The sequence below is a fragment of the Carcharodon carcharias genome, chromosome 19, assembly GCF_017639515.1.
Source record: "Carcharodon carcharias isolate sCarCar2 chromosome 19, sCarCar2.pri, whole genome shotgun sequence".
Classification (NCBI taxonomy): Eukaryota; Metazoa; Chordata; class Chondrichthyes; order Lamniformes; family Lamnidae; genus Carcharodon; species Carcharodon carcharias.
This window is the reverse complement of record NC_054485.1, coordinates 95,504,029-95,531,492: the sequence shown is the minus strand read 5'-3', so window position 1 is coordinate 95,531,492 and position 27,464 is coordinate 95,504,029. Positions and strand designations below refer to the sequence as shown.

Sequence of the window (27,464 nt, the reverse complement as noted above, 5' to 3'; positions counted from 1 at the left end):
TTCTGGGATCAACATTGAGTTCAACAACCTTAAATCCAGCGTTTGCAATATTTTGCTTTTATATTATTGGGTTCAACAACCTTAGATTAAAACCTGTGCCTCCATCTTGTTCTAGTTTTTGCTTTGCTGGATTGGTGTTGTCTCTTTATACCTTCTTTGCATTCAGGTGGCTGCTACATAGCCTCGTCTGGACAGTTTTGCTCCTCCTAACTATACCCATTTACCACTCTCTGGCTGTTGCATTCATGAAATCTTGTGGTATTTAATCTCCCCTGTCCTGCATAGACCTTCCCTTTTGTCCTTCCTGCCCTTTTCTCTGACTTAATAGCTCCTCCATGTCTATCTTCCAACAGTTCTGGTGAAATCCCACCTCGATCTGAAACATTAACTCTTGACCTATTTTTGTGCGTATGGTGATACTACCCTGTCCTTCAGATACACGCTCCGCCCTTATCAGACGTGATGCCTTTTGCTGAACGTGAGCCGCAAGTTATTTTTTGCCGCATCAGCCTTTTATGTAAATACGATTTTCCAGCTCTGGCGCTTCATGGTCGAAATGTTCACCGGAGTCAAACACTTGCAGAAGGGGGGCAGATGGAGGGGAGCTATCCGCCGCTGCTCCTTCACCTCCGTAAATGAACCGGGAGCCGGATTTGAAGAAGCTGAAACCGTGTCCGCTTTGACTTTTGGGGGAACAAACGGATCAATTTGGATCCTGCCGACATGTTGCTCCCCGGCCGCCGCCTCCTTTTCCTCCTGCACCTCGGGATCGGTTCACTCGATACAGGAGGTAAGGACCTGGAATGGAGAAAGGGTTTAAAGAGATCGTCAGCAGAGAGTCCGGGGTGATTTTTTTTTTTGCTGAAGGAGGTGGAGATATTGTTAAAAAAAATGGCGCTTTGTCTGAGCTGAAGCTCCGAGTTTCCTTTCTACTCTTATTCTGTTTGCTGCCTTTTTGCTCCAGAGTCTGGGCGCTGGCCCAGAGTTTATTACATCCCCAAAGGGGCAAAGAGCAAATCATGTTCAAACTGGAGAGGATTCCTGCAGCTTTTAGGTCTGATCATGTGACATTTGAAAATGTTACTGTATTTACCTTGGGGTTGGTTTCCCCCTCCCCCTCCGTTCAGTATTTTTTTAAATCTCTGGACCCCCTTCCCTCATTGTTAAGTACTTTTTTAAGTAAAACAAAAACAGAACTACCTGGAAAAACTCAGCAGGTCTGGCAGCATCGGCGGAGAAGAAAAGAGTTGACGTTTCGAGTCCTCATGACCCTTCGACAGAACTTGCGTTCGAGTCCAAGAAAGAGTTGAAATATAAGCTGGTTTAAGGTGTGTGTGTGGGGGGCGGAGAGATAGAGAGACAGAGGTGGAGGGTGGGGGTGTGGTTGTAGGGACAAACAAGCAGTGATAGAAGCAGATCATCAAAAGATGTCAACGACAATAGTACAATAGAACACATAGGTGTTAAAATTAAAGTTGGTGATATTATCTAAACGAATGTGCTAATTAAGAATGGATGGTAGGGCACTCAAGGTATAGCTCTAGTGGGGTTTTTTTATATAATGGAAATAGGTGGGAAAAGGAAAATCTTTATAATTTATTGGAAAAAAAAGGGAAGGGGGAAACAGAAAGGGGGTGGGGATGGGGGAGGGAGCTTACGACCTAAAGTTGTTGAATTCAATATTCAGTCCGGAAGGCTGTAAAGTCCCTAGTCGGAAGATGAGGTGTTGTTCCTCCAGTTTGCGTTGGGCTTCACTGGAACAATGCAGCAAGCCAAGGACAGACATGTGGGCAAGAGAGCAGGGTGGAGTGTTGAAATGGCAAGCGACAGGGAGGTTTGGGTCATTCTTGCGGACAGACCGCAGGTGTTCTGCAAAGCGGTCGCCCAGTTTACGTTTGGTCTCTCCAATGTAGAGGAGACCACATTGGGAGCAACGAATGCAGTAGACTAAGTTGGGGGAAATGCAAGTGAAATGCTGCTTCACTTGAAAGGAGTGTTTGGGTCCTTGGACGGTGAGGAGAGAGGAAGTGAAGGGGCAGGTGTGCATCTTTTGCGTGGGCATGGGGTGGTGCCATAGGAGGGGGTTGAGGAGTAGGGGGTGATGGAGGAGTGGACCAGGGTGTCCCGGAGGGAGCGATCCCTACGGAATGCCGATAAGGGGGGTGAAGGGAAGATTTGTTTGGTGGTGGCATCATGCTGGAGTTGGCGGAAATGGCGGAGGATGATCCTTTGAATGCGGAGGCTGGTGGGGTGATAAGTGAGGACAAGGGGGACCCTATCATGTTTCTGGGAGGGAGGAGAAGGCGTGAGGGCGGATGCGCGGGAGATGGGCCGGACACGGTTGAGGGCCCTGTCAACGACCGTGGGTGGAAAACCTCGGTTAAGGAAGAAGGAGGACATGTCAGAGGAACTGTTGTTGAATGTAGCATCATCGGAACAGATGCGACGGAGGCGAAGGAACTGAGAGAATGGGATGGAGTCCTTACAGGAAGCGGGGTGTGAGGAGCTGTAGTCGAGATAGCTGTGGGAGTCGGTGGGTTTGTAATGGATATTGGTGGACAGTCTATCACCAGAGATTGAGACAGAGAGGTCAAGGAAGGGAAGGGAAGTGTCAGAGATGGACCACGTGAAAATGGTGGAGGGGTGGAGATTGGAAGCAAAATTAATAAATTTTTCCAAGTCCTGACGAGAGCATGAAGTGGCACCGAAGTAATCATCGATGTACCGGAGAAAGAGTTGTGGAAGGGGACCGGAGTAGGACTGCAACAAGGAATGTTCCACATACCCCATAAAGAGACAGGCATAGCTGGGGCCCATGCTGGTCACCGTCCAAGGACCCAAACACTCCTTTCAAGTGAAGCAGCATTTCACTTGCATTTCCCCCAACTTAGTCTACTGCATTCGTTGCTCCCAATGTGGTCTCCTCTACATTGGAGAGACCAAACGTAAACTGGGCGACCGCTTTGCAGAACACCTGCGGTCTGTCCGCAAGAATGACCCAAACCTCCCTGTCGCTTGCCATTTCAACACTCCACCCTGCTCTCTTGCCCACATGTCTGTCCTTGGCTTGCTGCATTGTTCCAGTGAAGCCCAACGCAAACTGGAGGAACAACACCTCATCTTCCGACTAGGGACTTAACAGCCTTCCAGACTGCATATTGAATTCAACAACTTTAGGTCGTAAGCTCCCTCCCCCATCCCCACCCCCTTTCTGTTTCCCCCTTCCCTTTTTTTTTTCCAATAAATTATAAATATTTTCCTTTTCCCACCTATTTCCATTATATAAAAAAAACCCCCACTAGAGCTATACCTTGAGTGCCCTACCATCCATTAATTAGCACGTTCGTTTAGATAATATCACCAACTTTAATTTTAACACCTATGTGTTCTATTGTACTATTGTCGTTGACATCTTTTGATGATCTGCTTCTATCACTGCTTGTTTGTCCCTACAACCACACCCCCCCCCCTCCACCTCTTTGTCTCTCTATCTCTCCGCCCCCCACACACACACCTTAAACCAGCTTATATTTCAACTCTTTCTTGGACTCGAACGCAAGTTCTGTCGAAGGGTCATGAGGACTCGAAACGTCAACTCTTTTCTTCTCCGCCGATGCTGCCAGACCTGCTGAGTTTTTCCAGGTAGTTCTGTTTTTGTTTTGGATTTCCAGCATCCGCAGTTTTTTTGTTTTTATAACTTTTTTAAGTATCTCTGGCTTCGCGTCAACATCTGTTTGTGGAGGAGCTTCCACCAAGTGGGGAAATCAAGGGTGGGATAGGGAGGAATCCAAAGGCCGGGAGGGTAATTTATGGGATTCGGGATCAGGAGGAACTTCAATTCCACCAATAACCTGTAATTAATTTGAAATGATGTTGGTAAGGAATAGTATTCTTGCTAAACTGGTAACCCCAGAGGCCCAGGGTAATGCTCTGGGGACCGGAGTTGGAATCCCACCGCTGCAGATGGTGAATTTTGATTGTTTTTAAAAATCTGGAATTAAAAGCCTGATGATGATCACGAAACCATTGCCGATTGTGGTAAAAACCACCTGGTTCACTAATGTCCTTCGGTGAAGGAAATCTGCTGTCCCTACCTGGCCTAGCCTACATGTGACTCCAGATCTACAGCGAAGTGGTTGACTCTTAAAAATGCCCTCTCAACAAGAGCCGTGAGACATCGTGGGGTCCAGAGTTGATGTTCAGGACTCCTAGGGCAACTCCCTCCTGACTGTATTCTCCTCCCCTCCTGACTGTATACCACTGTGCCACGATCTCTGCTGGGTCTGTGCTACCGGTGGGACAGGACATACCCAGGGATGGTGATGCTGGTGTCTAAGTAATGATTCTGTAAGAGTGACTATGTTAGGCTGCTGCTTGACATAGTCTGTGAGACAGCTCTCCCAAATTTGGCACAAGCCCCCAGATGTTAGTAAGGAGGACTTTGCAGGGTCGACAGGGCTGAGATTACCGTTTCCGGTGCTTATGTTGATGCCAGGTTGTCTGTCCAGTTTCATTCCTTTGAGACGTATTAGTAATTCAATATAACTTGCTAGGCCATTTCAGAGCTCGTTTTAAAGAGTCAGCCACATTACTGTGGGTCTGGAGTCACATAAGGATAGCAGATTTTCTTCCCCAGGGAACCAGATGGGTTTTTACCACAGTCGGCAATGGTTTTGTGTTCATCACTAGGGAGTGTGGTGGAAGTAGATTCAATTGTGGTTTTCAAAATGGATAAGCACCTGAAGAGAGGCAAATAAATAAACTAACAAGGGAAAGGACAGAGGAGTGGAACTAGAGGAGTGGGACTTGCAGAGAGCAAAAGCCGACCAAGCAGCCTGAATGGCTTTCTCCTGTGCTGTAAACATTGAAGATTTTAGTCTTGAGCTCAATGCTGTCCACCAGCTTCAACCAATCCACACAAACTGAGCTCCTTCAGCCGTGGAACCATTCTTATAAATCATTCCTGCAAAGCCCCCTAAAGCCGTCACTGAGTAGCGGCTTGTGGTCGAACCAGCGGTTTATGAGTCAGCCGACAGCACCCAGCATCATTATGGCACCGCCCCAGCTTTCCGTTTTCAATATAGTCACAGTCCAGACTGTTTCTTACAGTCAGTGAATCCCGGTTCAGCAGCGAAGCAGGTCGGAGCGGGGGTGGTTTCTGTGTCGATGCTGCTGATTTGTGGATGAGCTGGGACCGGGAGTCGGATTTGAACAGCCTGATGTCCTGTTCGCCTTGACGTTCGTCTTCAGCGGATTAGATTCTGATTTTCTTCCCCCTCCCCCCGAATTTACTGTCATGTTGCTCCTCCGCCTCCTTCACCTCAGCCTCTCGATTTGGTTGATGGACGCAGGAGGTAAGGATCTAAAATGTGGATAGGAAGCCAAGGATCCGGGTGGGAGGCCCCGCTAACCGGGAGTTGATTTAACGGCCAAGACCACAAATTGACGATAAACCCAAACCCTGGCCGGCCCCTCCCCCTCACCCGATTGGTTGATTGGCCCGCCGATCAGCGCCATCTTGTCGTCAGTTGGTCGGTTGCCCAATCAGAGGTTTTAATCGGCGCGCTCGTGCGCGGGCAGTTTGAACGCGCACGCGACGTAACGGACGTGACTGTAACAAATAAAAATACCTGGAGAAACTCAGCAGGTCTGGCAGCATTGCGGAGAGGAAAAGAGTTAACGTTTCGAATCCGTATGACTCTTCAAAAGAACTAAGTAAAAATAGAAAAGAGGTAAAATATAAGGTGGTTTAAGGGAGAAATATAAGGTGGGTCAGGTAGAGCTGGATAGAGGGCCAGTGATAGGTGGAGGCAAAGGAGAGATTGCCAAAGATGTCATAGACAAAAGGGCAAAGGGGTGTGGACGGTCGTGATATTAACTAAAGGATATGCTAATAGTGACATTAAGGGTAGAAAGCAGGATGAGCAAGTGACAGGTAGCCCTAGTGAGGGAGGGGGGGGGGGGGGAGGGATCGAAATAGGCTAAAAGGTGGAGATAAAATAATGGATAAAACAATACATTTAAAAATAATGGAAATAGGTATATATATAAAAATATCTTAAAAGAGGGGAATCGGAAAGGGGGTGGGGATGGAGGAGAGGGGTCATGATCTGAAGTTGTTGAACTCAATGTTGAGTCCGGGAGGCTGTAAAGAGTCAAATTGGAAGATGATGTGCTGTTCCTCCAGATTGCATTGAGCTTCACTGGAACATTGCAGCAGGCCAAGGATGGACATGTGGGCATGAGAGCATGGTGGTGTGTTGAAATGGCAAGCAACAGGGAGGTCTGGGTCATGCTTGCGGACAGACTGAAGGTGTTCCGCTAAGCGGTCACCCAGTCTGCGTTTGGTCTTTCCGAGAATAGAGTTGGGTAAAATCTTAAGAATAATGCGCCAAATCTTCCGATCCCCTGACGCCAGGGACAAAATTTAGAGAACCTTCACTTGTCCTGCTTCCAATGTAGTATATCCTTTCAGAAATGTGGAGACCAAAAATCAAATTATTGCACTGATGTTAATTAGTGTCATTTTTTTTTTTTGATTTTTAAAATTGGAGTCATCATTGAAACTTCTGATGTGGTCAAATAACATTTGAGTTTTCCTGAGGGTAGAATGTGAGTGAGCAGCCTGGATTGCATTGGAATTGCCAAGTCTCGAAGTAATGAAGGTCTGAATGAGGGTTTCGGCCGCAGAGGAGGTGGTGAGACTGGGGTGAAGGTTGATATGATGGAGGTGGAGATAGGCAGTCTTCGTGATGGCACAAATGTGAGGTTGGAAGCTCCTCTCTGGGCCAAAAGTGATGTCAAGGTTGCACACTGACTGGTTTAGTCTTGGGGACTTTTGCCACGAGAGGGATAGGGTCAGCATTTAAGGAATGGGGTTTGAATCATGGATCAAAAACAAGCTTCAGTTTTCTCTATTTAATTGAATTTAATACAATTTCATTGCACTTCCAATTCACCCATTCAGGGTAGCAGTGCAACATCAGGGGAGGTCGATGGCCTACGCTCAGTGAAGTGCATCTGTGTGGACTTGTGTTCCAATACTTATCTCGTTGTTGCAATTCCAAATTCAGTCCACAATACAAATGGGATGAATTCAGAACAAGGGCACCTCTATCATATTGCAAAAGTAATGTATGTAGACTTGTAAAGGTAGAGGCAGGAGTTCATTTTGCTTCTGATTAATTTATTTTACAAAGGAGAATAACCAAAAAGCTAAACCCATTAAGGGCAGAATTTTGAGGCCAGCTTTCTGTGGAAATGAGACAATAGCACCCTAAACATCAGGCTGGATCCTTTTGCAAATCCTTTTTATGATTCTGTATCTATTGTTTCCTTTCATTTTTATTAATGCAGCACTGACCATGGATTACAATAAAAACTCTAATTGTTGATGATCTGGGTTTATCTCTGGCATTTTCTATTATAGTTTGTCCATCTCTTTTGAGGGAGTTGTTGCCCATCTCATTGAGGATAACTGCCAAACACAACCCTAAAATCCCCAACCTTCACTGGGGTTGAGTACAAAATATATGGGGACTCATTTCAGTTCAGTTCATCCTGTCCACCAGCATTCCCTCATCACCGCACTCTTTCCCTCTTTCACTTCCTTTCACTCCCTTTCCCATGCTTCCTTCCTCCTGTTCCAACTCTCACTCTCTCTCGGGAAAGATGGTGGCGTCATGGTAATGTCGCTGGATTAGTAATCCAGAGATCCAGGCGAATGGTCTGGGGACATGGGTTCAAATGGAATTTAAACTCAATAAATAAAAATCTGGAATATAAAGCTACTCTCGGTAATGGTTACCATGGAATTATCATTGATTGCCATAGAAACCTATCTGGTTCACTAAATGCCCTTTCGGGAAGGAAACCTGCCGTCTTTACCTGGTCTCTGTTTTCATGTGATTCCAGACCTGCAATAATGTGTGAGTCTTATGAAATAGCTTAGCACGCCGCTCAGTTCAAGGGTAATTAAGGATGTGCAGCAAATGCTGACCTTGCCGGCGACTCCCACATCCCATGAAAAAATAAGTGTCTCAACCTTTCAACCTCTCACTCTTCTTCCCATCACCTCTTTCCAACTCTCTCACTGTCCTTCCTTTCTCACTGTCTGTCTCACTTCCCCTTTTCCCACCCTGTCTCTCTCATCGTCCTGCTTTTTTCACTCTCTCCTCACTCTTTCTCCCATTTCCCATTGTTTCTCTCTCACTCTCTTCCCCTCTCCCATTTCCCACTGTCTCTTTCCCCCCTTTTCTTTCTCTGCCTCCCTCTCCTTTTCCCACTCTCTCATTACCATTTCCCCGCAAAGTGTTCAAAAATTACACTTTGTGTATGCTGAAGTGCGTTGAAAATGCCTTCACACCAGCACATCCATGTAAATTCCTGGTTAGTCATTCGGCACATGCTGACAGAATGGGCAATCAGGGCACTGAAAGGTGTAAAGCTGTCCCATTGAGCAAATTTGCGAGTGCGGAGGCTCCTTAATCATACTGTGCAGGTCACAAACCCTGTATAAAAATCTATGGGTCCCTTGTTTGTACCAACTGGGTGGGGTGGGATCATCCAGTGACGAGCCATGTTCACTGCTGTCATTTTGATAGGGATTATGTAAAGCAGGGCGCAGGCAACAAGTGCAACAGGATCCATACACACCCATCTTCAGAGGGGGCAATGTGCAGCAGGGTGTAATTAATCTGGGCCATGAAGTAGGAGAAACAGAGGACTTCTATCACGTCAGACATGCAAAGACGATTAGTACTCAGAGCACCACCATAGTGATGCAGCAAATCCTTGAACTCTTCTGAGCTGGGCTGGGTGGGGTCAAGGTTCACTGTGCTGCATGGAGTGTGGGGGAATATTGTTCAGGTTTTAGGTAGCTGGATTTGAGATACTCTACCTGTAGCAACACATTTCCAAAGTACTCTTAAGACACAGATATTTATGTCTGATCTATAACATGTGAATTTTAATGTTGGTCTGAATGTTACTATGTTGCTTTATTGCTGTTTTATTTTTAATGCTGCTTCGAGTCATGTTAAGTTTCAAGTGTTAAACTTGGGTCACATGGGAAAATAGTTTGAGAAGTACTGTGCTCACAGTAAGGATGGAAAGGGGTAATTGTTGGAGGCTTCATGCATGATTAGGTGCCATTTGTTGCTTTGAGTTGACTACTCAGTAGCTAAGTATCTTTGTTGCTGGCTTAGAGCCAGCATCTGTTATGGACGAATGTTTTAGAAAAAGGGGGAAGGCAAAGCCACCTGTCACAGGTTGAAGAGGAGAAACCAAAGGCAGAGTATGGGCTAGATGGATAACCAAAGGCCAGGAGTGATTTGTATGTGTTTGCAAAGAGCAGTCACAAGCTGAGAGGAACTTGAACTTGAATTCCACTAATAACCAGTGTTAATTAATTGAAATGTTGCTGAGAATGAATAATAATGCTGTTAATATGCTGATTCTCCAGTGAGGCAACAGTAATATAATTTGGTGTTGGTCTATGTGCAACAAATAGTAATAAGTAATGATGAAAGCAAAATAGCAGATGCTGGAAATCTGAAATAAAAACAGAAAATGCTGGAAAAACTCATCAGGTAAAACCATGGAAAAGTAACGGTGCAGAAAGAGACCATCGTGCCTGCACGAGCCAAAAAAGAGAAAAAGAAACTAGCAACTCATTTTAATTCCACTTTCCAGCACCTGGTCCGTAGCCTTGTAGATTACAGCACTTCAGATGCAAATCCTATTTTTATATGAGTTGAATGTCTCAACTTGAACTACCAACATAAGCATTGAATTCCAGTTGCCCACCATCCCCTGGGTGAAATAATTTTTCCTCATGTCCCCTCTAATCCTTATACCAATCACCTGAAATTTATGCTCCCTGATAATGGATCCCTCAGCTAGGGAAACAAGTCTTTTCTGTCTACCCTGTCTAGGCCCCTCATAATTTTGTACACCTCAATTAGGTCATCCCTTATCCTCTTTTGTTGTAAGGAAAATAACTCTAGCCTATCCAATCTCTCCTCATAGCTGCATTTTTCAAGCTCTGGCAACATTCTTGTAAATATCATCTGCACTCTCGCCAGAGCAATGATGTCCTTCCTGTAATGTGGTCACCAGAACTGTAGACAAAATTCCTACTGTGGCCTGGGAGCAACTGTGGAGAGAGAAACAGAGTTAGCATTTTGAGTGCATATGTCTCTTTCTCAGCGCTAATAAGTAATAATAAGTAATGCGAACTATAACTGGTAGTAAACTAGTTGATGTAATTTATCTGGATTTTCAAAAGATCTTCAGTCAGGTTCCCCATAACAGAATAACGAATAAGGTCAGCATATGTGGAGTCAGGGGACCCAAGTGGTAGAATGGGTTGCTAGCTAGCTTCAAGACCGAAAACAGCGATTGGGAATGAAGGGTAATCACTAAGTGGTAGAAAGTGGGAAGTGGTGTTCCATAGGGATCAGTGCTGGGACCACTGCTATTCATAATTTACATTAAAGATTTGAACTTTGGAACCATAAGCAGAATTTGTACTTAATTATGGAGATAATCAATACTGAGGAAGACTGCAGTATAGGAGGAAATTAATATACTTGCAGAATGGGTAAATAATTGCCAAATGAAGCTCAACACGGATAAATGTGAGTCAGTGCAATGTGATAGGAAAAATAGGAAAGTCACTTATTACTTTGAAGCTTCAAATCTAGGCGGGGTAGAGGGACAAAGAGATCTCAGAACTACAGATATACCATTCACTTAAAATTTGTGCCACAGGTTATTGAGGCCATAAACAGAGCAAACCAAGCACTTGATTTATTATTGGAGGGATGGAATTAAAATGTAGGCGAAATTATGCTGAACCTGCATGGAACCTTAGTTGATCCACGCTTCGTACCATGTGTGGTTCTGATTGCCATTTTATAAAAAGGATAAAGAAGCAGAGGAGGAGGTGCAGTGAAGATTTTCAACATGATACAGACCTGAAATACGTGGGTCTCACTATTAGGAAGGAGATAATAAATCCAGCCAGTAAATGTTGATAAAAGGAGGCTGAAGGGTGACCTAATAATGTTTTAAAAAATGAAAAATTTTATTGAGTGAATACACAGAGAACTTGTGGGGAGATGCATAACTAGAAGCCATCTATATAAGATAATCACCTAGAAATCCAACAGGGAATTCATAAGAAACCTCTTTACCCAAAGAGCAAAGAAAATGTGCAACTCAGTGTCAAAGAAATGGCTGAAGCAAATATTATGGATCCATTTTTGAGAAGGGAAAAGAGGGTTATAACAATATCTTTAGATGAAGAAAGATGGGAGGAGACTCGAGTAGAACATAAATACCAGCATGGACTGGATGGGTGGGACAGCCTGTTTCTGTGCCATACATCCTGTGTAATCCTATAAACTGTAGATCGTCACTTTGAAACATTTATCCAAGTGCTCAGTTATTCTGTCCTCAATAACAAGGTTTCAGTAGCTTCCCCATAACTAGCCAGATCTGGCCAGACCAAATAAGGAAGATTTGAGTCCTGCTCTCCATTGTTAAATTATCTCTTGAATGGTATTGAGCCTGGTGTCAGGGATATGAATGGCATGTCCTGCCAGTGGAGCTGATTTTGAGTTATTAGTGTCTCAATGCTGGCCCAATTGGCAGAGGAGAGGCAATTGTTTTTGGCCTTTTTTGCTACCTGCTTTGGAGGATCTTGCTAAGGAGATGCCTGCTTGTCCAAGTCTCCAAAGCGCTATGACACAGGGATCACTCTTACCTGGGAAATCATGGCCTTACTCTCAGATTTAAGATCGTGCTTCTCGAATATTCTTTTTCCCAGCTGACACATTGGAGGTGATTAGGAATTTTGTCCTCTATCTGCCTTTGTTGTGAGGATGCTCCCATGGTACAGAAAATTATTCACATTTTCCAGGGTCCCATTGTCCATCTTAATGAATGTCGGGATGTTTTGCTGTGGGAGCTGGTTGGAATAGGAACTTAGTTTCCTGGGTGATTAGTGAAAGCTCTATTTACTCAAATGCATCAGGGAAGGAGTGAGCAATAATCAGGTTCTGATTAAGCATACACACAAGCATCATCTATATACTGAAGCTGTATGTATGACGTTCAAGGGGGGCTTCATTTTCGATTGAAGGTGTTGTAGGTTGAGTAGGTTCTTGTCTAGTCTGTAGATTATCTCCATGTTTGAGTGAACTGCTTGAGGTGAGGCATAGTATTGCAGCGAGGAAAATGGAGAAGAGAGTTCCTGCAAGGGCACAACCTTGTTCGACCCAAGTTTTCACAGAGATAAGGATTGTGGTGGCTTTGTTGGTGAGGATCGTGGCTTCCATGTCATCCTGGAATAGGCAGAGCTGGTAGCAAATTGCTGAGCACAGCCAAATTTGAGGAGGACAATAATGCATAAGCCTTCATGGTCAACAGAGTCAAAGGCATTTGTGAGGTCAGAAAAGGCCACATGCAGCGGTTGGTGCTGTTCCTTACACTTGTTGATAGTCTGTGGGCGAATACCACACTGCAACCCTGGAAAGGGATTCTCGGCCACTAGCAGGAGGCGGTTAAGAAGGGTTCTTGCAATGATTTTCTCTGTTGCAGACAGCAGGGAGACTCCACTGTAGTTACTGCAATTATGCTTGTTTCCTTTCTTAAATCTAGCCGTGATCACACTGTCCCTTCGATCCCTGGCATCTGTTGTTCTTGCTTGACGTGGGATGTGAGGTTGTGCATCTGTGCCGGGAGGGTATCTCTGCTGTTTTGAGAATTTCAGCAGGGATTCTATCTGCTCCAAGGACTTTATTTTTAGTTGTCAAATGGCTTTTTCAACTTTACTCCGAAGCAGGGTAGCACCCACACTTCCATGTCAGCATTCCCTCTGTGACATGCTGGGCCGCTCTGTCACACACACCCCTCTTCTCTACCCCCCCCCCCCCCAAACCTCATCCCCTTCCCACAGCACCTTCACATGAAATTGCAGGAGAGACAACATCTGTCCCTTTACCACCACTCTCCTCAGACACCTCTTCCAGGTAAAGCAGCAATTCTCTGGATTTGATTCACTTTAGTCTATTGCATTCGCTGCTGTGGACCAAAAACAATGGATGACTGGTGTGCGGAACACCTTTTCTCAGTGCACAGGCAAAATCCCAACCTTCCTGTCGCTTGCCGTATCAATTCACCATGTTGCTGTCATGCTCACGTTTCTGTCCTCGGCCTGTACAACGTTCCAGTGAAGGTCAAGCAAACTGGAGGAACAGCACCTCCTCTTCCGATTCACAGCTTTCTGGACTGAACATTGAGTTCAACAACTTCAGACCATGAACTCTGTCCTCCATTTGGATTTTTTTCTTCGACGCCCTCTCTCTCTCTTCCACTCCCCCAACACCCCCTTCATCCGGCCCCAAATGCCAGTCTGTATCTTTTTGTTAAGTTTTGCTTTCAGAAAGTGTTGACTGTTGTTCTGATACTAATGCATTGTTATATTGCATCAGACAGGGCTGATCATTCTGCCGCTATTAACATCTGCTTTGGTATCTAATACTATCATTACTACTCTCTTTGTCATTTAATCTCTCCTGATCTCCTATTTTGCTCCACCTGCTGCACACCATCTTCCCCCACACCTTTCCAACATCATAAAACCCATCACATTTATACCTCTCCAGCTCTGAAGGAGTCCCTTGGACTCAAAACGTTAACTCTGTTTCCCTCTTGTTGTTGCCAGACCTGCTGTGTATTTCCAGCATTTTCTGTTTTGATTTCAGATTTCTAGCGTGTGCAGTTTTTTATTTTTATATTAGTCTGGTGAACCTTTGCTGCCTCCATCTATGGCAAGTATATCCTTCCTTCGATAAGGAGACCAAAACTGTGTGCAATATTCCAGATGCAGTCTTGCCAAGGATCTCTACAGTTGCAGCAAGACATCTTTCCTACATTTAGATTACATGATTATTGCAGTCCATTTCTTACACATGCCATTTATTTTTCTTACCATATACTCTGTCCTACAGTGTAACAACTGTTAGTGGGCCTATAAACCACCTCCACTCAGTTCTCCTATTTCTTATCTCTACCCAAATTGATTTTGCATCATATCTTATTGAGCTAAGGTTGTGTCTCTCTATTGTAGGAATGTCATCCTTATTTAACAGAGCTATCTCCTCACCACCTGTTCCCAACTTCCTGTCTTTCTGAAATGTCCAATCCCCAGTCATATTCAGGTCCAGGCCTTGGTCATCCTGCAACCAAGTACTGGCCATCAGGTCATACACATTGACTTCTGTTTGTGCTGACAATTCCTCAATTTTGTTATGAATCTTGTGCACATTCAGATGCAGAGCCTTTAATTTGTCTTTTTTTACCATTTTTGTAATCTCTGGCCTCATCTGCCGGTAACCCTTGTCCCTTCCTGCCACACTGGTTACCATTACTCAAATTGCTACCCTGCTCTATTACCTTGTTGTTTCCCTTTAATTTACCACATCTCCTCTCACACGATCCCTCCCCCCACCCACTATATAGTGTAGAGCCCTCTCTATTGCCCTAATTATAAGACTTGCCAGAACACTGGGCTTAGCATGGTTCAGTTGAAAACTGTTGGATACATATCATTAGATTTCCACTTACAAATCCTTGGATTTGAAGAAGCTGAAACCGTGTGCACTTTTCACTTCTGAATAAATATAATAATTTCAGTTTTTTTTGAACCTGTTAACATGTTGTCCCTCGGCCTCCTTTAAGCTTCACCCAGGATTGGGCTGAATGATACAGGAGGTATGAACCTGAATAGGGAAGGGGCTTAAAAGATCATCAGCAGAGAATCCAGCTGCTGGAGGAAATGTAATCAAAATAGCGGCAATAGCGGGCTGGGATGCTCTATTTCCAGAAGGCCAGTAAGTTATTGTGTTGTGTACACTGCTGAGTTGGATTGGAGTAAGGCCAGCCTGCACTTTATCAGGAGACTGGTGCTAACAGTCAGGATGAGCAGTTCTTATTTGCGGAATTCCTACAGGTTTCATGGTGTGCCATTTGAAAATGTTATTGCCTTTATTTTGTGTTTGGTTTCCTTCAAAGTTCAGTTTATTCTTAGTTTATTACCAGTATCTGTTGAGGAGGAATTTCTGTGGAAGATGTGAAAGGCTGGTTGGTTTGTAGGGGAGCCCAAAGGCAGAGGGTGAACGGGGTGTGGTAAGAGGGAACCAACGGAAGTTCATGGGGGTGCAAGACACGAGAGATGAAGTGTAAATGCTGCCTCGATCTCCTATCTATCTGTTAATAAGAATTCCTTGACGTGTTTGAGAGTGGTAGAATTAATAGCAAGCTGGCTAACAGGAAACATTGTAGGAGTTAAAGGTAGTTACTCTGGCAAAATATGGGATTGGTGGTGTTACCATTACATTTTGGGCTGGGAATTAAAAGTACTGCATTCGGCAAATTTTGAAATTGTAAGGGATGCAGTTAATACAGTGCAGTACCTCAACAAAACAGAGGAAGACATTAATAATCTTGCAAGATGCGCATATAAGTGCCAGATAATAGGTGAGTGTGAAGCGTACATTTTAGTGGGAAGAATAAGAAGGCCACATGTTCGTTGGAAAGTCAGTGTCTAAGTGGGGTTCTGTAACAGAACATCTGGGAGAAGAGATAAATCACAGAATTGTTACAGCACAAAAAGAGGCCATATGGCCTATTGTGTCTGCACCAGCTTTGTGAATGAGCGTTTCACCTAGTGCCATTCTCCGACCTTCTCCCTGTAATCATGCACATTTGTTTTTTTTCAAATAATCAATAATCCCTTTTGAATGCCTTGATTGAACCTGCCTCCACCACACTCAGGCAGTGCATTCCAGACGCTAACCACTCGCTGTGTGAATTTTTTTTTCTTATATCACTTTTGCTTCTTTTCCCAGTTACCTTAAATCTGTGCCCCCTCATTTTCAATCCTTCCACCACTGGGAATAATTTCTCCCTATCTGCTCTGTCCAGGCCCCCCTTGATTAAATCAGATCTCCCCTCAGCTACCTTTTCTCCAAAAGAGAAAAGAGTCCCAACTTCTCCAATCTACCTTCATAACTAAAGTTTCTCATCCCTGGAATAATTCTCATAAACCTCTTCTGCACTCTGTCCAGTGCCTTCACTCCTCGTTCTTGTAATCTATGCCCCTATTAAGAAAGCACAGGGTACTTTCTGTATGCTTTATTAAGTGCTCTCTCAACTTGTCCTGCCACCTTTAATGACTTGTGTACATGTACACCAGGGTACCTGTGCTCCTGCATCCTCTTTAGAGTCACTGACTACAAATCCTGCAAGTAATGATCATAGGGTTAACGAGAGCTTAAGAAAAAAACAAACCCCACACTGGGATTTATTTCTGGAAGGATAGAATTGAACAACAGAAATTCTGGTAAACTTATAGAATCTTGGTTAGTCCATGCTTGAGCATTTCTGATCTCCACAATATTAAAAAAGATGATCAAGAGCCTGAGGAAGATGTGAAAAACATTTACAAGGACAAATGAAAAGGACATTAAGTATGGTGGAGGTATGCATCCAGTGTAAAACTATATTATAACATTTATTCAATTATTCATTATAACATTTTATTCAATTGAATTTTGAAATCAGCTGTTCACAATTCCAGAGATATTACAAATTTTGTTTATTTGTGATGGCAATGATCTGGATCTTTATGGACTTCATAAAGCAAATTGTGAGATAGGACAGAATTAAAAATTCATGGATGGTAAACTTCGTATACTGTTTTCAATCAAAAACTGATCAATGTTTCTTAGACCATGGCTTATCTGTGTACAAATGTTTGTCCAAATCCATCTATTTTAAATGCTGCAGCTAGCAAGACAGAAACTGCATGAAAAAAACAATTTCTATCCTCGGGAATATCGATTTTGTTATAATTATGGCTCCTTGCTAAAGTCCACAAACCGTGAAAATCATTTGGCACAGTTAATGAAGGTAGTAAATAACATGTCAGTGGTATTTAGTGGTCCATCTGTGTATTGTACATCATCTGGTTGAACTGTAGCCATAATTTTGGATGGTCAATGAGTTATTGCTTTCTATATGTCAGCATTTTCCCATTGGCTCTCCCAATCCTTACAGAAGATTTTATCCTTGTGCAATGTGTTGTTTTGTTTGAGCCATCTGAGAGCCTCCATGACTTTGGCCTCCTGTACTGGTGCATACACTGTCCTTTTTAAAAGCAAGCTTTCATTTCAATTTGAGTGGTCCAACATTAGCATTTTGTGGCAGTTTCAGTAAACGGATTTCATTCACTGTTGATGATACATCGACAGTACTACAGTAACTTGCCTTCTGACCTTTTTGTAAAGAGTATCATAAAAGGGGATGCATTGGCTAATCAATCTGATTTGAGGGGGTCTGAGATTTTCTCACTTGGGAGGCACCACGTCCGGTGATGATTCATTTGCCCATGTGTAGTTGTGTAGATATTTATCGTCTTTTAAGAGCAGTGTGACATGCGTTACAGATCCTTGATGTTCCATGCGTTTGCAGGTTCACAGTTTGAGGTTACCTTCAATGGACACTTTGTATGTCTACTTATGCTCCTCCATCTCATTGTTCAGCAAATACTGTCCAATGGCAGAATCACATCTAACGTTAGGCATTATGTTCTCAGTTATTGTTAGCAAAACTACAGATTGTGTAAGAAAAAAGTGTTTGACTTTCTATTTAAAAAAAAGACTGTGCAAAGAATAGCAGAATGTTTCAGTCATTGATGAGTGAGTTAGCTACTGAAGCAGTCCATGTCCAGATGCAGCAAGACCTGGACAATATGCAGGCTCGGGTTGACAAGTGGCAAATAACAAATCGCACTGCACAAGTGCAAGGCCATGACCATCTCCAACAAGAGAGAATCTGACCATCGCCCCATGACATTCAATGGCATTATCATCAGTGAATGCCCATATTATCACGTGCTGGAGGTTACCATTTACCAGAAACTGAACTGGACTAGCCATATAAATACCGTGGCTATAAGAGCAGGTCAGAAGCTAGGAATTATGCAACGGGTGATTCAATTCCTGACTCCCTCAACTCACCAAAGCCACTCAGACAGCACCTTCCAAACCCACAACCCACTATCATATAGAAGGACAAGGGCAGCAAACACATTGGAACATCACCTGCAAGTTCCCCTCCAAGCCACCCACCATCCTGACTTGGAAATATATCGCTGCTCCTTCACTGTCGCTGGGTCAAAATCCTGGAACTTCCTTCCTAACAGCACTGTGGGTGTACTTGCACCACAGGGACTGCAGCGGTTCAGGATGGAAGCTCACTACTACCTTCTCGAGGGCAATTTGGGTTAGGCAATAAATGCTGGCCCAGCCTGTGACTCCCACATGCCAAGAATTAATAAAATAATTTGCCTGGGTTTGTATATTCATTGTAACTCCTGCCAACGCAAGGTGGGTTCCAATAGCACTTCATTGCACCCATACTTGTCCAGGTGCAGAAATCCACCGTCATAAATAGTGATAGCTGAATTTCCGTGTATCCCCAAAATATCAACAAATTACTTGGGTTTGTGAGGTCCAGGGCTTTACCTCTAAACCTACTTGGTTTTGACTTCAACATTTTTTTGGTTTATCAGGCTATGATTTTTAGCAAAGTTTGTGGAGATTAGTGTTCGCTATTAAAGCAGAGGTGCAATTTTAAGGAGCATTTTAGATTTGTGAAAGAAATTATGATTCAATGTGGGGTGAGCTGTGGGTGGACGGCGTGGTAGAATGTGTGAGCACTGGTGCTGTAAAATTTCAGGTTGCGCGGCGGGCTGATCGTGCATCCGCTCTACTGTGCATTGCTCCCTATTAGCGGCCGAGCAGAGGCGGGAGACAAAAGTACAATACTGCGGGTGCTGGAAACGGGGTGAGAGGCGGGGTGTTGCTGACAAACGGGAAGCCTCCTCGGCGACGGCTCATTCGCGCTGAGCTGCTGCCCCGGTGACTGTTCAGTGGCAGCAGATTGTGTTTAGCTTCGAAGTGGATCAGACTGAAGCCTCTGGTCTGCAGCCAGTCCGAGAGTCGCTCCGACTGGAAGGTGTCTCTATGTATGAGCGCTGCAGATTTGTGGATAAACTGGGAGCGGGATTTACTGTCATGTTGCTCCTCCGCCTCCTTTACCTTAGCCTCTCCATTAGGCTGATGGACGCAGGAGGTAAGGATGTAAAATGTGGATGGGAAGCCGAGGATCCCCGGTAACCGGGAGTTGGAAATGTTGCTGGAGTTGATTGAGTTTGTTTGTGTGTGTGTGTGTGTGTAAACTGTCGGAGCCGAGTCAGGACTGAGTCCGAGTCAATCCGGTTACACAGCTTCCCACTGGATGTGTTTGTGAGCCCCTCTCCCCGTCCTCCTCAGAATCAAACCGGCACCGCTACCAAGGCCCAGCCGGTGTCCGTTCCGGCCCGGCCCGGCCCATCCCATCCCTTTACCTGCTCGAAGGGAGCGATAAACCTGGCGGTGGACGGGGAGGTTTTATGAACATCTCGTGTAACCCAGAACCGACATGTCGGTGCCGCATTAGCACCGAGTTTGGGGGTGGGGGGGGGGGGTGGTGGTGGGATGGGGGAGGAGGAGGGAGGGCGTTCGTCCTCACTCGGCCGGGGTGATACATCACTGCGATTGGTTAAAAACAAAAACAGAATTACCTGGAAAAACTCGGCAGGTCTGGCAGCATCGGTGGAGAAGAAAAGAGTTGACATTTCGAGTCCTCATGACCCTTCAGCAGAACTGGTTGAATCCAAGGAGAGGGGTGAAATAGAAGCTGGTTTAAGTGGTGGGGGGTGGGGGGGGGTAGGTGTTGGGTGGATGGGGAGAAGTGGAGTGGTGTGTGGTTGTAGGGACAAGCAAGCAGTGATAGGAGCAGATAATCAAACGATGTCACAGACAAAAGAACAAAAGAACACAGAGGTGTTGAAGTTGATGATATTATCTAAACGAATGTGCTAATTAAGAATGGATGGTAGGGCACTCAAGGTAAAGCTCTAGAGGGGGTGGGGGTCATAAAAGATTTAAAAATAATGGAAATAGGTGGGAAAAGAAATCTATATAAATTAAAAAAAACAAAAGGAAGGAGGAAGAAACAGAAAGGGGTGGGGATGGAGGATGGAGGTCAAGGTCTAAAGTTGTTGAATTCAATATTCAGTCCGGAAGGCTGTAAAGTGCCTAGACGGAAGATTAGGTGCTGTTCCTCCAGTTTCTGTTGGGCTTCATTGGAACAATGCAGCAAGCCAAGAACAGACATGTGGGCAAGAGAGCAGGGTGGAGTGTTAAAATGGCAAGTGATGGGGAGGTTTGGGTCATTCTTGTGGACAGACCGCAGGTGTTCTGCAAAGCGGTTGCCCAGTTTACGTTTGGTCTCTCCAATGTAGAGGAGACTGCATTGGGAGCAACGAATGCAGTAGACTAAGTTGGGGGAAATGCAAGTGAAATGCTGCTTCACTTGAAAGGAGTGTTTGGGCCCTTGGACGGTGAGGAGAGAGAAAGTGAAGGGGCAGGTATTGCATCTTTTGCGTGGGCATGGGGAGGTGCCATAGGTGGGGGTTGAGGAGTAGGGGGTGATGGAGGAGTGGACCAGGGTGTCCCAGAGGGAACGATCCCTATGGAATGCCGCCGTGGGGGTGAAGGGAAGATGTGTTTGGTGGTGGCATCATGCTGGAAATGGCGGAGGATGATCCTTTGAATGCGGAGGCTGGTGGGGTGATAAGTGAGGACAAGGGGGACCCTATCATGTTTCTGGGAGGGAGGAGAAGGCATGAGGGCAGATGCGCGGGAGGTGGGCCGGTCACAGTTGAGGGCCCTGTCAACCACCGTGGGTGGAAAACCTTGGTTAAGGAAGAAGGAGGACATGTCAGAGGAACTGTTTTTGAAGGTAGCATCATCAGAACAGATGCGACGGAGGCGAAGGAACTGAGAGAATGGGATGGAGTCCTTACAGGAAGTGGGGTATGAGGAGCTGTAGTCGAGGTAGCTGTGGGAGTCGGTAGGCTTGTAATGGATATTGGTGGACAGTCTATCACCAGAGATTGAGACAGCGAGGTCAAGGAAGGGAAGTGTCAGAGATGGACCATGTGAAAATGATGGAGGGGTGGAGATTGGAAGCAAAATTAATAAATTTTTCCAAGTCCCAACGAGAGCACGAAGCAGCACCGAAGTAATCATCGATGTACCGGAGAAAGAGTTGTGGAAGGGGGCAGGAGTAGGACTGGAACAAGGACTGTTCCACATACTCCATAAAGAGACAGGCATAGCTGGGGTCCATGCGGGTACCCATAGCCACACCTTTTATTTGGAGGAAGTGAGAGGAGTTGAAGGAGAAATTGGTCAGTGTGAGAACAAGTTCAGCCAGATGGAGGAGAGTAGTGGTGGATGTGGATTGTTCGGGCCTCTGTTCGAGGAAGAAGCTAAGGGCCCTCAGACCATCCTGGTGGAGGATGGAGGTGTAGAGGGATTGGACGTCCATGGTGAAGAGGAAGCGTTTGGGGCCAGGGAACTGGAAATTGTCGATGTGACGTAAGGTGTCAGAGGAATCACAGATGTAGGTGGGAAGGGACTGGACAAGGGGAGTGAGAAGGGAGTCAAGATAACGAGAATTGAGTTCTGTGGGGCAGGAGCAAGCTGACACGATCGGACTACCAGGACAGTTCTGTTTGTGGATTTTGGGTAGGAGGTAGAAGCGGGCTGTCTGAGTTTGGGCGACTATCAGGTTGGAAGCTGTGGGAGGAAGATCTCCAGAGGAGATGAGGTCAGTGACAGTCCTGGAAACAATGGCTTGATGTTCAGTGGTGGGGTCATGGTCCAGGGAGAGGTAGGAGGAAGTGTCTGTGAGTTGACGCTCAGCCTCCGCGAGGTAGAGGTCAGTGTGCCAGACTGCGACTGGTTGTTCGCTCAGTGTACTGTGCATTCATTGGTCGGCCGGGCTGCTACATCCACTGGGATTGGTTGTTTGCTCGATCGGGCTGATATATTCATTAAGATAAAAGCAAAATACCGCGGATGCTGGAAATCGAACAAAAATTGCTAGAAAAGCCGTGCAGGTCTGACAGCATCTGCAGGGAGGATACAGTTAATGTTTCAAGTCTGTATGACTCTTCATCAGAACAAGAAATGTGAAATATAAGCTGTTTAAAGGTGGCGGGGGGGGGGACAGGTGAGGCTGGATAGGGGGCCCAGGGATAGGTGGAGGCAAAGGAGAGATTGCCAAAAATGTCATGGACAAAAGGATAAAGAGGTGTTGACAGTGGTGATATGAGCTAAAGGATGTGCTAATGGCGACATTAAGGGTAGAAAGCAGGATGAGCAAGGGACAAATGGCCCTCCGGCCTTCCGGACTGAATATTGAATTCAACAACTTTAGGTCTTGACCTCCATCCCCACCCCCCTTCTGTTTCTTCCCCCTTCCTTTTGTTTTTTTCCAATAAATTATATAGATTTTTCTTTTTCCCTCCTATTTCCATTATTTTTAAATCTTTTTAAATCTTTTATGCTCCCCCCACCCCCACTAGAGCTATACTTGAGTGCCCTACCATCCATTCTTAATTAGCACATTCGTTTAGATAATATCACCAACTTTAACACTTATGCGTTCTTTTGTCCTGTTGTTTATGACATCTTTTGATGATCTGCTTCTATCACTGCTTTTGCCTACAACCACACCACCCCCTCCACTTCTCCACCCCCCCCACCACCCCCCCCACCCCCCCCCCCCAACCCCCCCACCCCCCCCCCCCCCCAGCCCACCCAACCCCCACCACCTTAAACCAGCTTATATTTCAACCGTTCCTGGGATTCACCTAGTTCTGTCGATGGGTCATGGGGACTCGAAACGTCAGCTCTTTTCTTCTCCGCCGATGCTGCCAGACCTGCTGAGTTTTTCCAGGTAATTCTGTTTTTGTTTTGGATTTCCAGCATCTGCAGTTTTTTGTTTTCATCTCTTTGGGAAGTACAGTGTTAACTTTAGGGATGGAGAGGTTTCTTTGGGGGTGTTCCTGCAGCTTTTATGTTTGAATAGATGCCATTTGTAAATGTTACTGCCTTTTCCTTGCGTTGGGTAGGATTAGCCCACAATTAAATACCTTTATTCCTGGCTTAGTGCCAGCAGGTGTTATGAATGAAGAGATGAATTGAAATGATGCTGATGATGAATAGTAACACTGACCTGCTGAATCTCCTCCAAGGCAACAGCACTATAGTAACTCAATATTGGCTTGCACGTAACTGATAGTATTAAACTGATGGGGGCAATGGTGTAGTGGTATTGTCACTGGACTGGTAATCCAGAGACCCAGGGTCCTTTGGGGACCCAGGTTCAATAAAAATCTGGAATTAAGAGTCTAATCGCAGAGTGCAGAAGAGGCCCTTTGGCCCATCGAGTCTGCACCAACACGTGAGAAACACCTGACCTACCTACCTAATCCCATTTACCAGCACTTGGCCCATGGCCTTGAATGTTATGACATGTCAAGTGCTCATCCAGGTACTTTTTAAAGGATGTGAGGCAACCTGCCTCCACCCTCCCAGGCAGTGCATTCCAGACCACCACCACCCTCTGGGCAAAAAAGTTTTCCTCCTCATTCTGCCCCTCACCTTGAACTTCAGTCCCCTTGTGACTGACCCTTCAACTATGTGGAACAGCTGCTCCCTATCCACCCTGTGCATGCCTCTCATAATCTTGTACACCTCGATCAGATGCACCCCCCCCCACCACTGCCACCCTCAGTCTTCTCTGCTCCAACAAAAACAATCCAAGTCTATCCAACGTCTCTTCATAACTTTAATATTTCATTGCATCCTGGTGAATTTCCTCTGCAGCCCCTCTAGTGCAATCACATCCTTCCTATAATAAGGCGACCAGAACTGCACACAGTACTCCAGCTGTGGCCTCACCAAAGTTCTATACAACTCCAACATGACCTCCCTACTTTTGTAATCTATGCCTCGATTGATAAAGGCAGGTGTCTCATATGCCTTTTTCAACACCCCACTAACATGCCCCTCCGCCTTCAGGGATCTGTGGACACAGACGCCAAGGTCCCTTTGTTCCTCAGAACTTCCTAGCGTCATGCCGTTCATTGAATACTTCCTTGTAAAGTTACTCCTTCTAAAGTGTATCACCTCACTTTTCAGGTTAAATTCCATCTGCCACTTATCTGCCTATTTGACCATCCCATCTGTATCTTCCTTTAACCCAAGACACTAAACCTCACTGTTAACCACCCAGCAAATCTTTGTGTCATCCGCAAACTTACTAATCCTGCTTCCCACATAGTCATCTATGTCTTTGATATAAATGACAAATAATAGGGGACCCAGCAAAGATCCCTGTGCTAAGCCACTGGACACTGGCTTCCAGTCACTGAAGCATCCTTCTGTCATCACCCTCTGTCTCCTACAACTAAGACAATTTTGAATCCACCTTATCAAATTACCCAAGTCTCCCATGTGGGATCTTGTCAAAGGTTTTGCTGAAATCCATTAGCACTACATCAACTGCACTAACCTCATCTATGCACCTGGTCACCTCAAAAAATTCAATCATGATGACCATGGACCATTGTTGATTGTTGTAAAACCCATCTGGTTCACTAATGTCCTTTTAGGGAAGGAAATCTGTTGCCCTTACCCAGTCTGGCCTCCGTGACTCCAGGCCCATAGCAATGTGGCTGACTCTGAATGCCCTCTGAAATGGTTCAGCCATTCAGTTGTATCAAACCGCTTGTCATGACACAGCATTTGGCAAAGCTGAGTTATTTAAAAATCTGAGGGAATCTTTAACAGTCATAACTTATATTTTCATTTGGAATGTTTGTGGTGCAACTCTGAATTTGGGAATAAAACCAGTTCTCAAGAGGTTTTTATGTCAAATTACACGAAGTGTTTATTAGTTTACACAAGTTAAACATATACGCGTGGCTACAAATTACTACTATCATAACTTCTAACAAATTCCCAACTAATCTCCACTAAGGCAACCTATTGACTTTAAGCAGAACCAGGCAAAGCAATTTCACCTTAAAAATTCAGAATGAGGTTCCTTTGCAGACAGTGGTAGGCATACAGGTTTTGATGTTGTATGCCTGTGCTCTGCGCACACACAACTGCCGTCTCTTATATAAAAACAAAAAAATAAAAACAAAAAAACTGCAGATGCTGGAAATCCAAAACAAAAACAGAATTACCTGGAAAAACTCAGCAGGTCTTGCAGCATCGGCAGAGAAGAAAAGAGTTGACGTTTCGAGTCCTCATGACCCTTCGACAGAACTTGAGTTCGAGTCCAAGAAAGAGTTGAAATATAAGCTGGTTTAAGGTGTTGCGGGGGGGGGGAGAGAGAGAGAAGTGGAGGGGGGTGGTGTGGTTGTAGTCAAAAGCAGTGATAGAAGCAGATCATCAAAAGATGTCATAAACAACAGGACAAAAGAACACATAAGTGTTAAAGTTGGTGATATTATCTAAACGAATGTGCTAATTAAGAATGGATGGTAGGGCACTCAAGGTATAGCTCTAGTGGGGGTGGGGGGAGCATAAAAGATTTAAAATATTTAAAAATAATGGAAATAGGTGGGAAAAGAAAATCTATATAATTTATTGGAAAAAAACAAAAGGAAGGGAGAAACAGAAAGGGGGTGGGGATGGAGGGGGGAGCTCAAGACCTAAAGTTGTTGAATTCAATATTCAGTCCGGAAGGCTGTAAAGTGCCTAGTCGGAAGATGAGGTGTTGTTCCTCCAGTTTGCGTTGGGCTTCACTGGAACAATGCAGCAAGCCAAGGACAGACATGTGGGCAAGAGAGCAGGGTGGAGTGTTAAAATGGCAAGCGACAGGGAGGTTTGGGTCATTCTTGCGGACAGACCGCAGGTGTTCTGCAAAGCGGTCGCCCAGTTTACGTTTGGTCTCTCCAATGTAGAGGAGACCACATTGGGAGCAACGAATGCAGTAGACTAAGTTGGGGGAGATGCAAGTGAAATGCTGCTTCACTTGAAAAGAGTGTTTGGGCCCTTGGACAGTGAGGAGAGAGGAAGTGAAGGGGCAGGTGTTGCAGCTTTTGCGTGGGCATGGGGTTGTGCCATAGGAGGGGGTTGAGGAGTAGGGGGTGATGGAGGAGTGGACCAGGGTGTCCCGGAAGGAGCGATCCCTACGGAATGCCGATAGGGGGGATGAAGGGAAGATGTGTTTGGTGGTGGCATCATGCTGGAGTTGGCGGAAATGGCGGAGGATGATCCTTTGAATGCGGAGGCTGATCATTTGAATGCGGAGGCTGGTGGGGTGATAAGTGAGGATGAGGGGGACCGTATCATGTTTCTGGGAGGGAAGAGAAGGCATGAGGGTGGATGCGCGGGAGATGGGCCGGACACGGTTGAGGGCCCTGTCAACGACCGTGGGTGGAAAACCTCGGTTAAGGAAGAAGGAGGACATGTCAGAGGAACTGTTTTTGAAGGTAGCATCATCAGAACAGATGCGACGGAGGCGAAGGAACTGAGAGAATGGGATGGAGTCCTTACAGGAGGCGGGGTGTGAGGAGCTGTAGTCGAGGTAGCTGTGGGAGTCGGTGGGTTTGTAATGGATATTGGTGGACAGTCTATCACCAGAGATTGAGACAGAGAGGTCAAGGAAGGGAAGGGAAGTGTCAGAGATGGACCATGTGAAAATGATGGAGGGGTGGAGATTGGAAGCAAAATTAATAAATTTTTCCAAGTCCCACTGATAGCATGAAGCAGCACCGAAGTAATCATCGATGTACCGGAGATGTACTCTTTACATTGGAGAGACCAAACGTAAACTGGGCGACCGCTTTGCAGAACACCTGCGGTCTGTCCGCAAGAATGACCCAAACCTCCCTGTCGCTTGCCATTTTAGCACTCCACCCTGCTCTCTTGCCCACATGTCTGTCCTTGGCTTGCTGCATTGTTCCAGTGAAGCCCAATGCAAACTGGAGGAACAACACCTCATCTTCCGACTAGGCACTTTACAGCCTTCCGGACTGAATATTGAATTCAACAACTTTAGGTCTTGAGCTCCCCCATCCATCCCCACCCCCTTTCTGTTTCTCCCTTCCTTTTGTTTTTTTCCAATAAATTATATAGATTTTCTTTTCCCACCTATTTCCATTATTTTTAAATATTTTAAATCTTTTATGCTCCCCCCCACCCCCACTAGAGCTATACCTTGAGTGCCCTACCATCCATTCTTAATTAGCACATTCGTTTAGATAATATCACCAACTTTAACACTTATGTGTTCTTTTGTCCTGTTGTTTATGACATCTTTTGATGATCTGCTTCTATCACTGCTTTTGACTACAACCACACCACCCCCCTCCACTTCTCTCTCTCTCTCTCCCCCCCCCAACACCTTAAACCAGCTTATATTTCAACTCTTTGTTGGACTCGAACTCAAGTTCTGTCGAAGGGTCATGAGGACTC

The 27,464-nt window shown here is 45.3% G+C and overlaps 1 protein-coding gene across 3 annotated transcripts in view; it reads left to right on the top strand.

Moving 5' to 3' along the window:
• The first annotated feature begins 473 nt into the window (after window positions 1-473).
• The window catches only part of LOC121291660 (HEPACAM family member 2-like), a 62,923-nt gene continuing 35,932 nt past the window's right edge, over window positions 474-27,464 (top strand). For all 3 annotated transcript variants that reach the window (XR_005946047.1, XM_041213151.1, XM_041213150.1), the window contains exon 1: window positions 474-790. Coding sequence is in view for 2 of the 3 variants with exons in the window: in XM_041213151.1 (XP_041069085.1) it covers window positions 724-790 (67 nt within the window). In the remaining variant the exon portion in view is untranslated. The remainder of the gene's footprint in view (window positions 791-27,464) is intronic.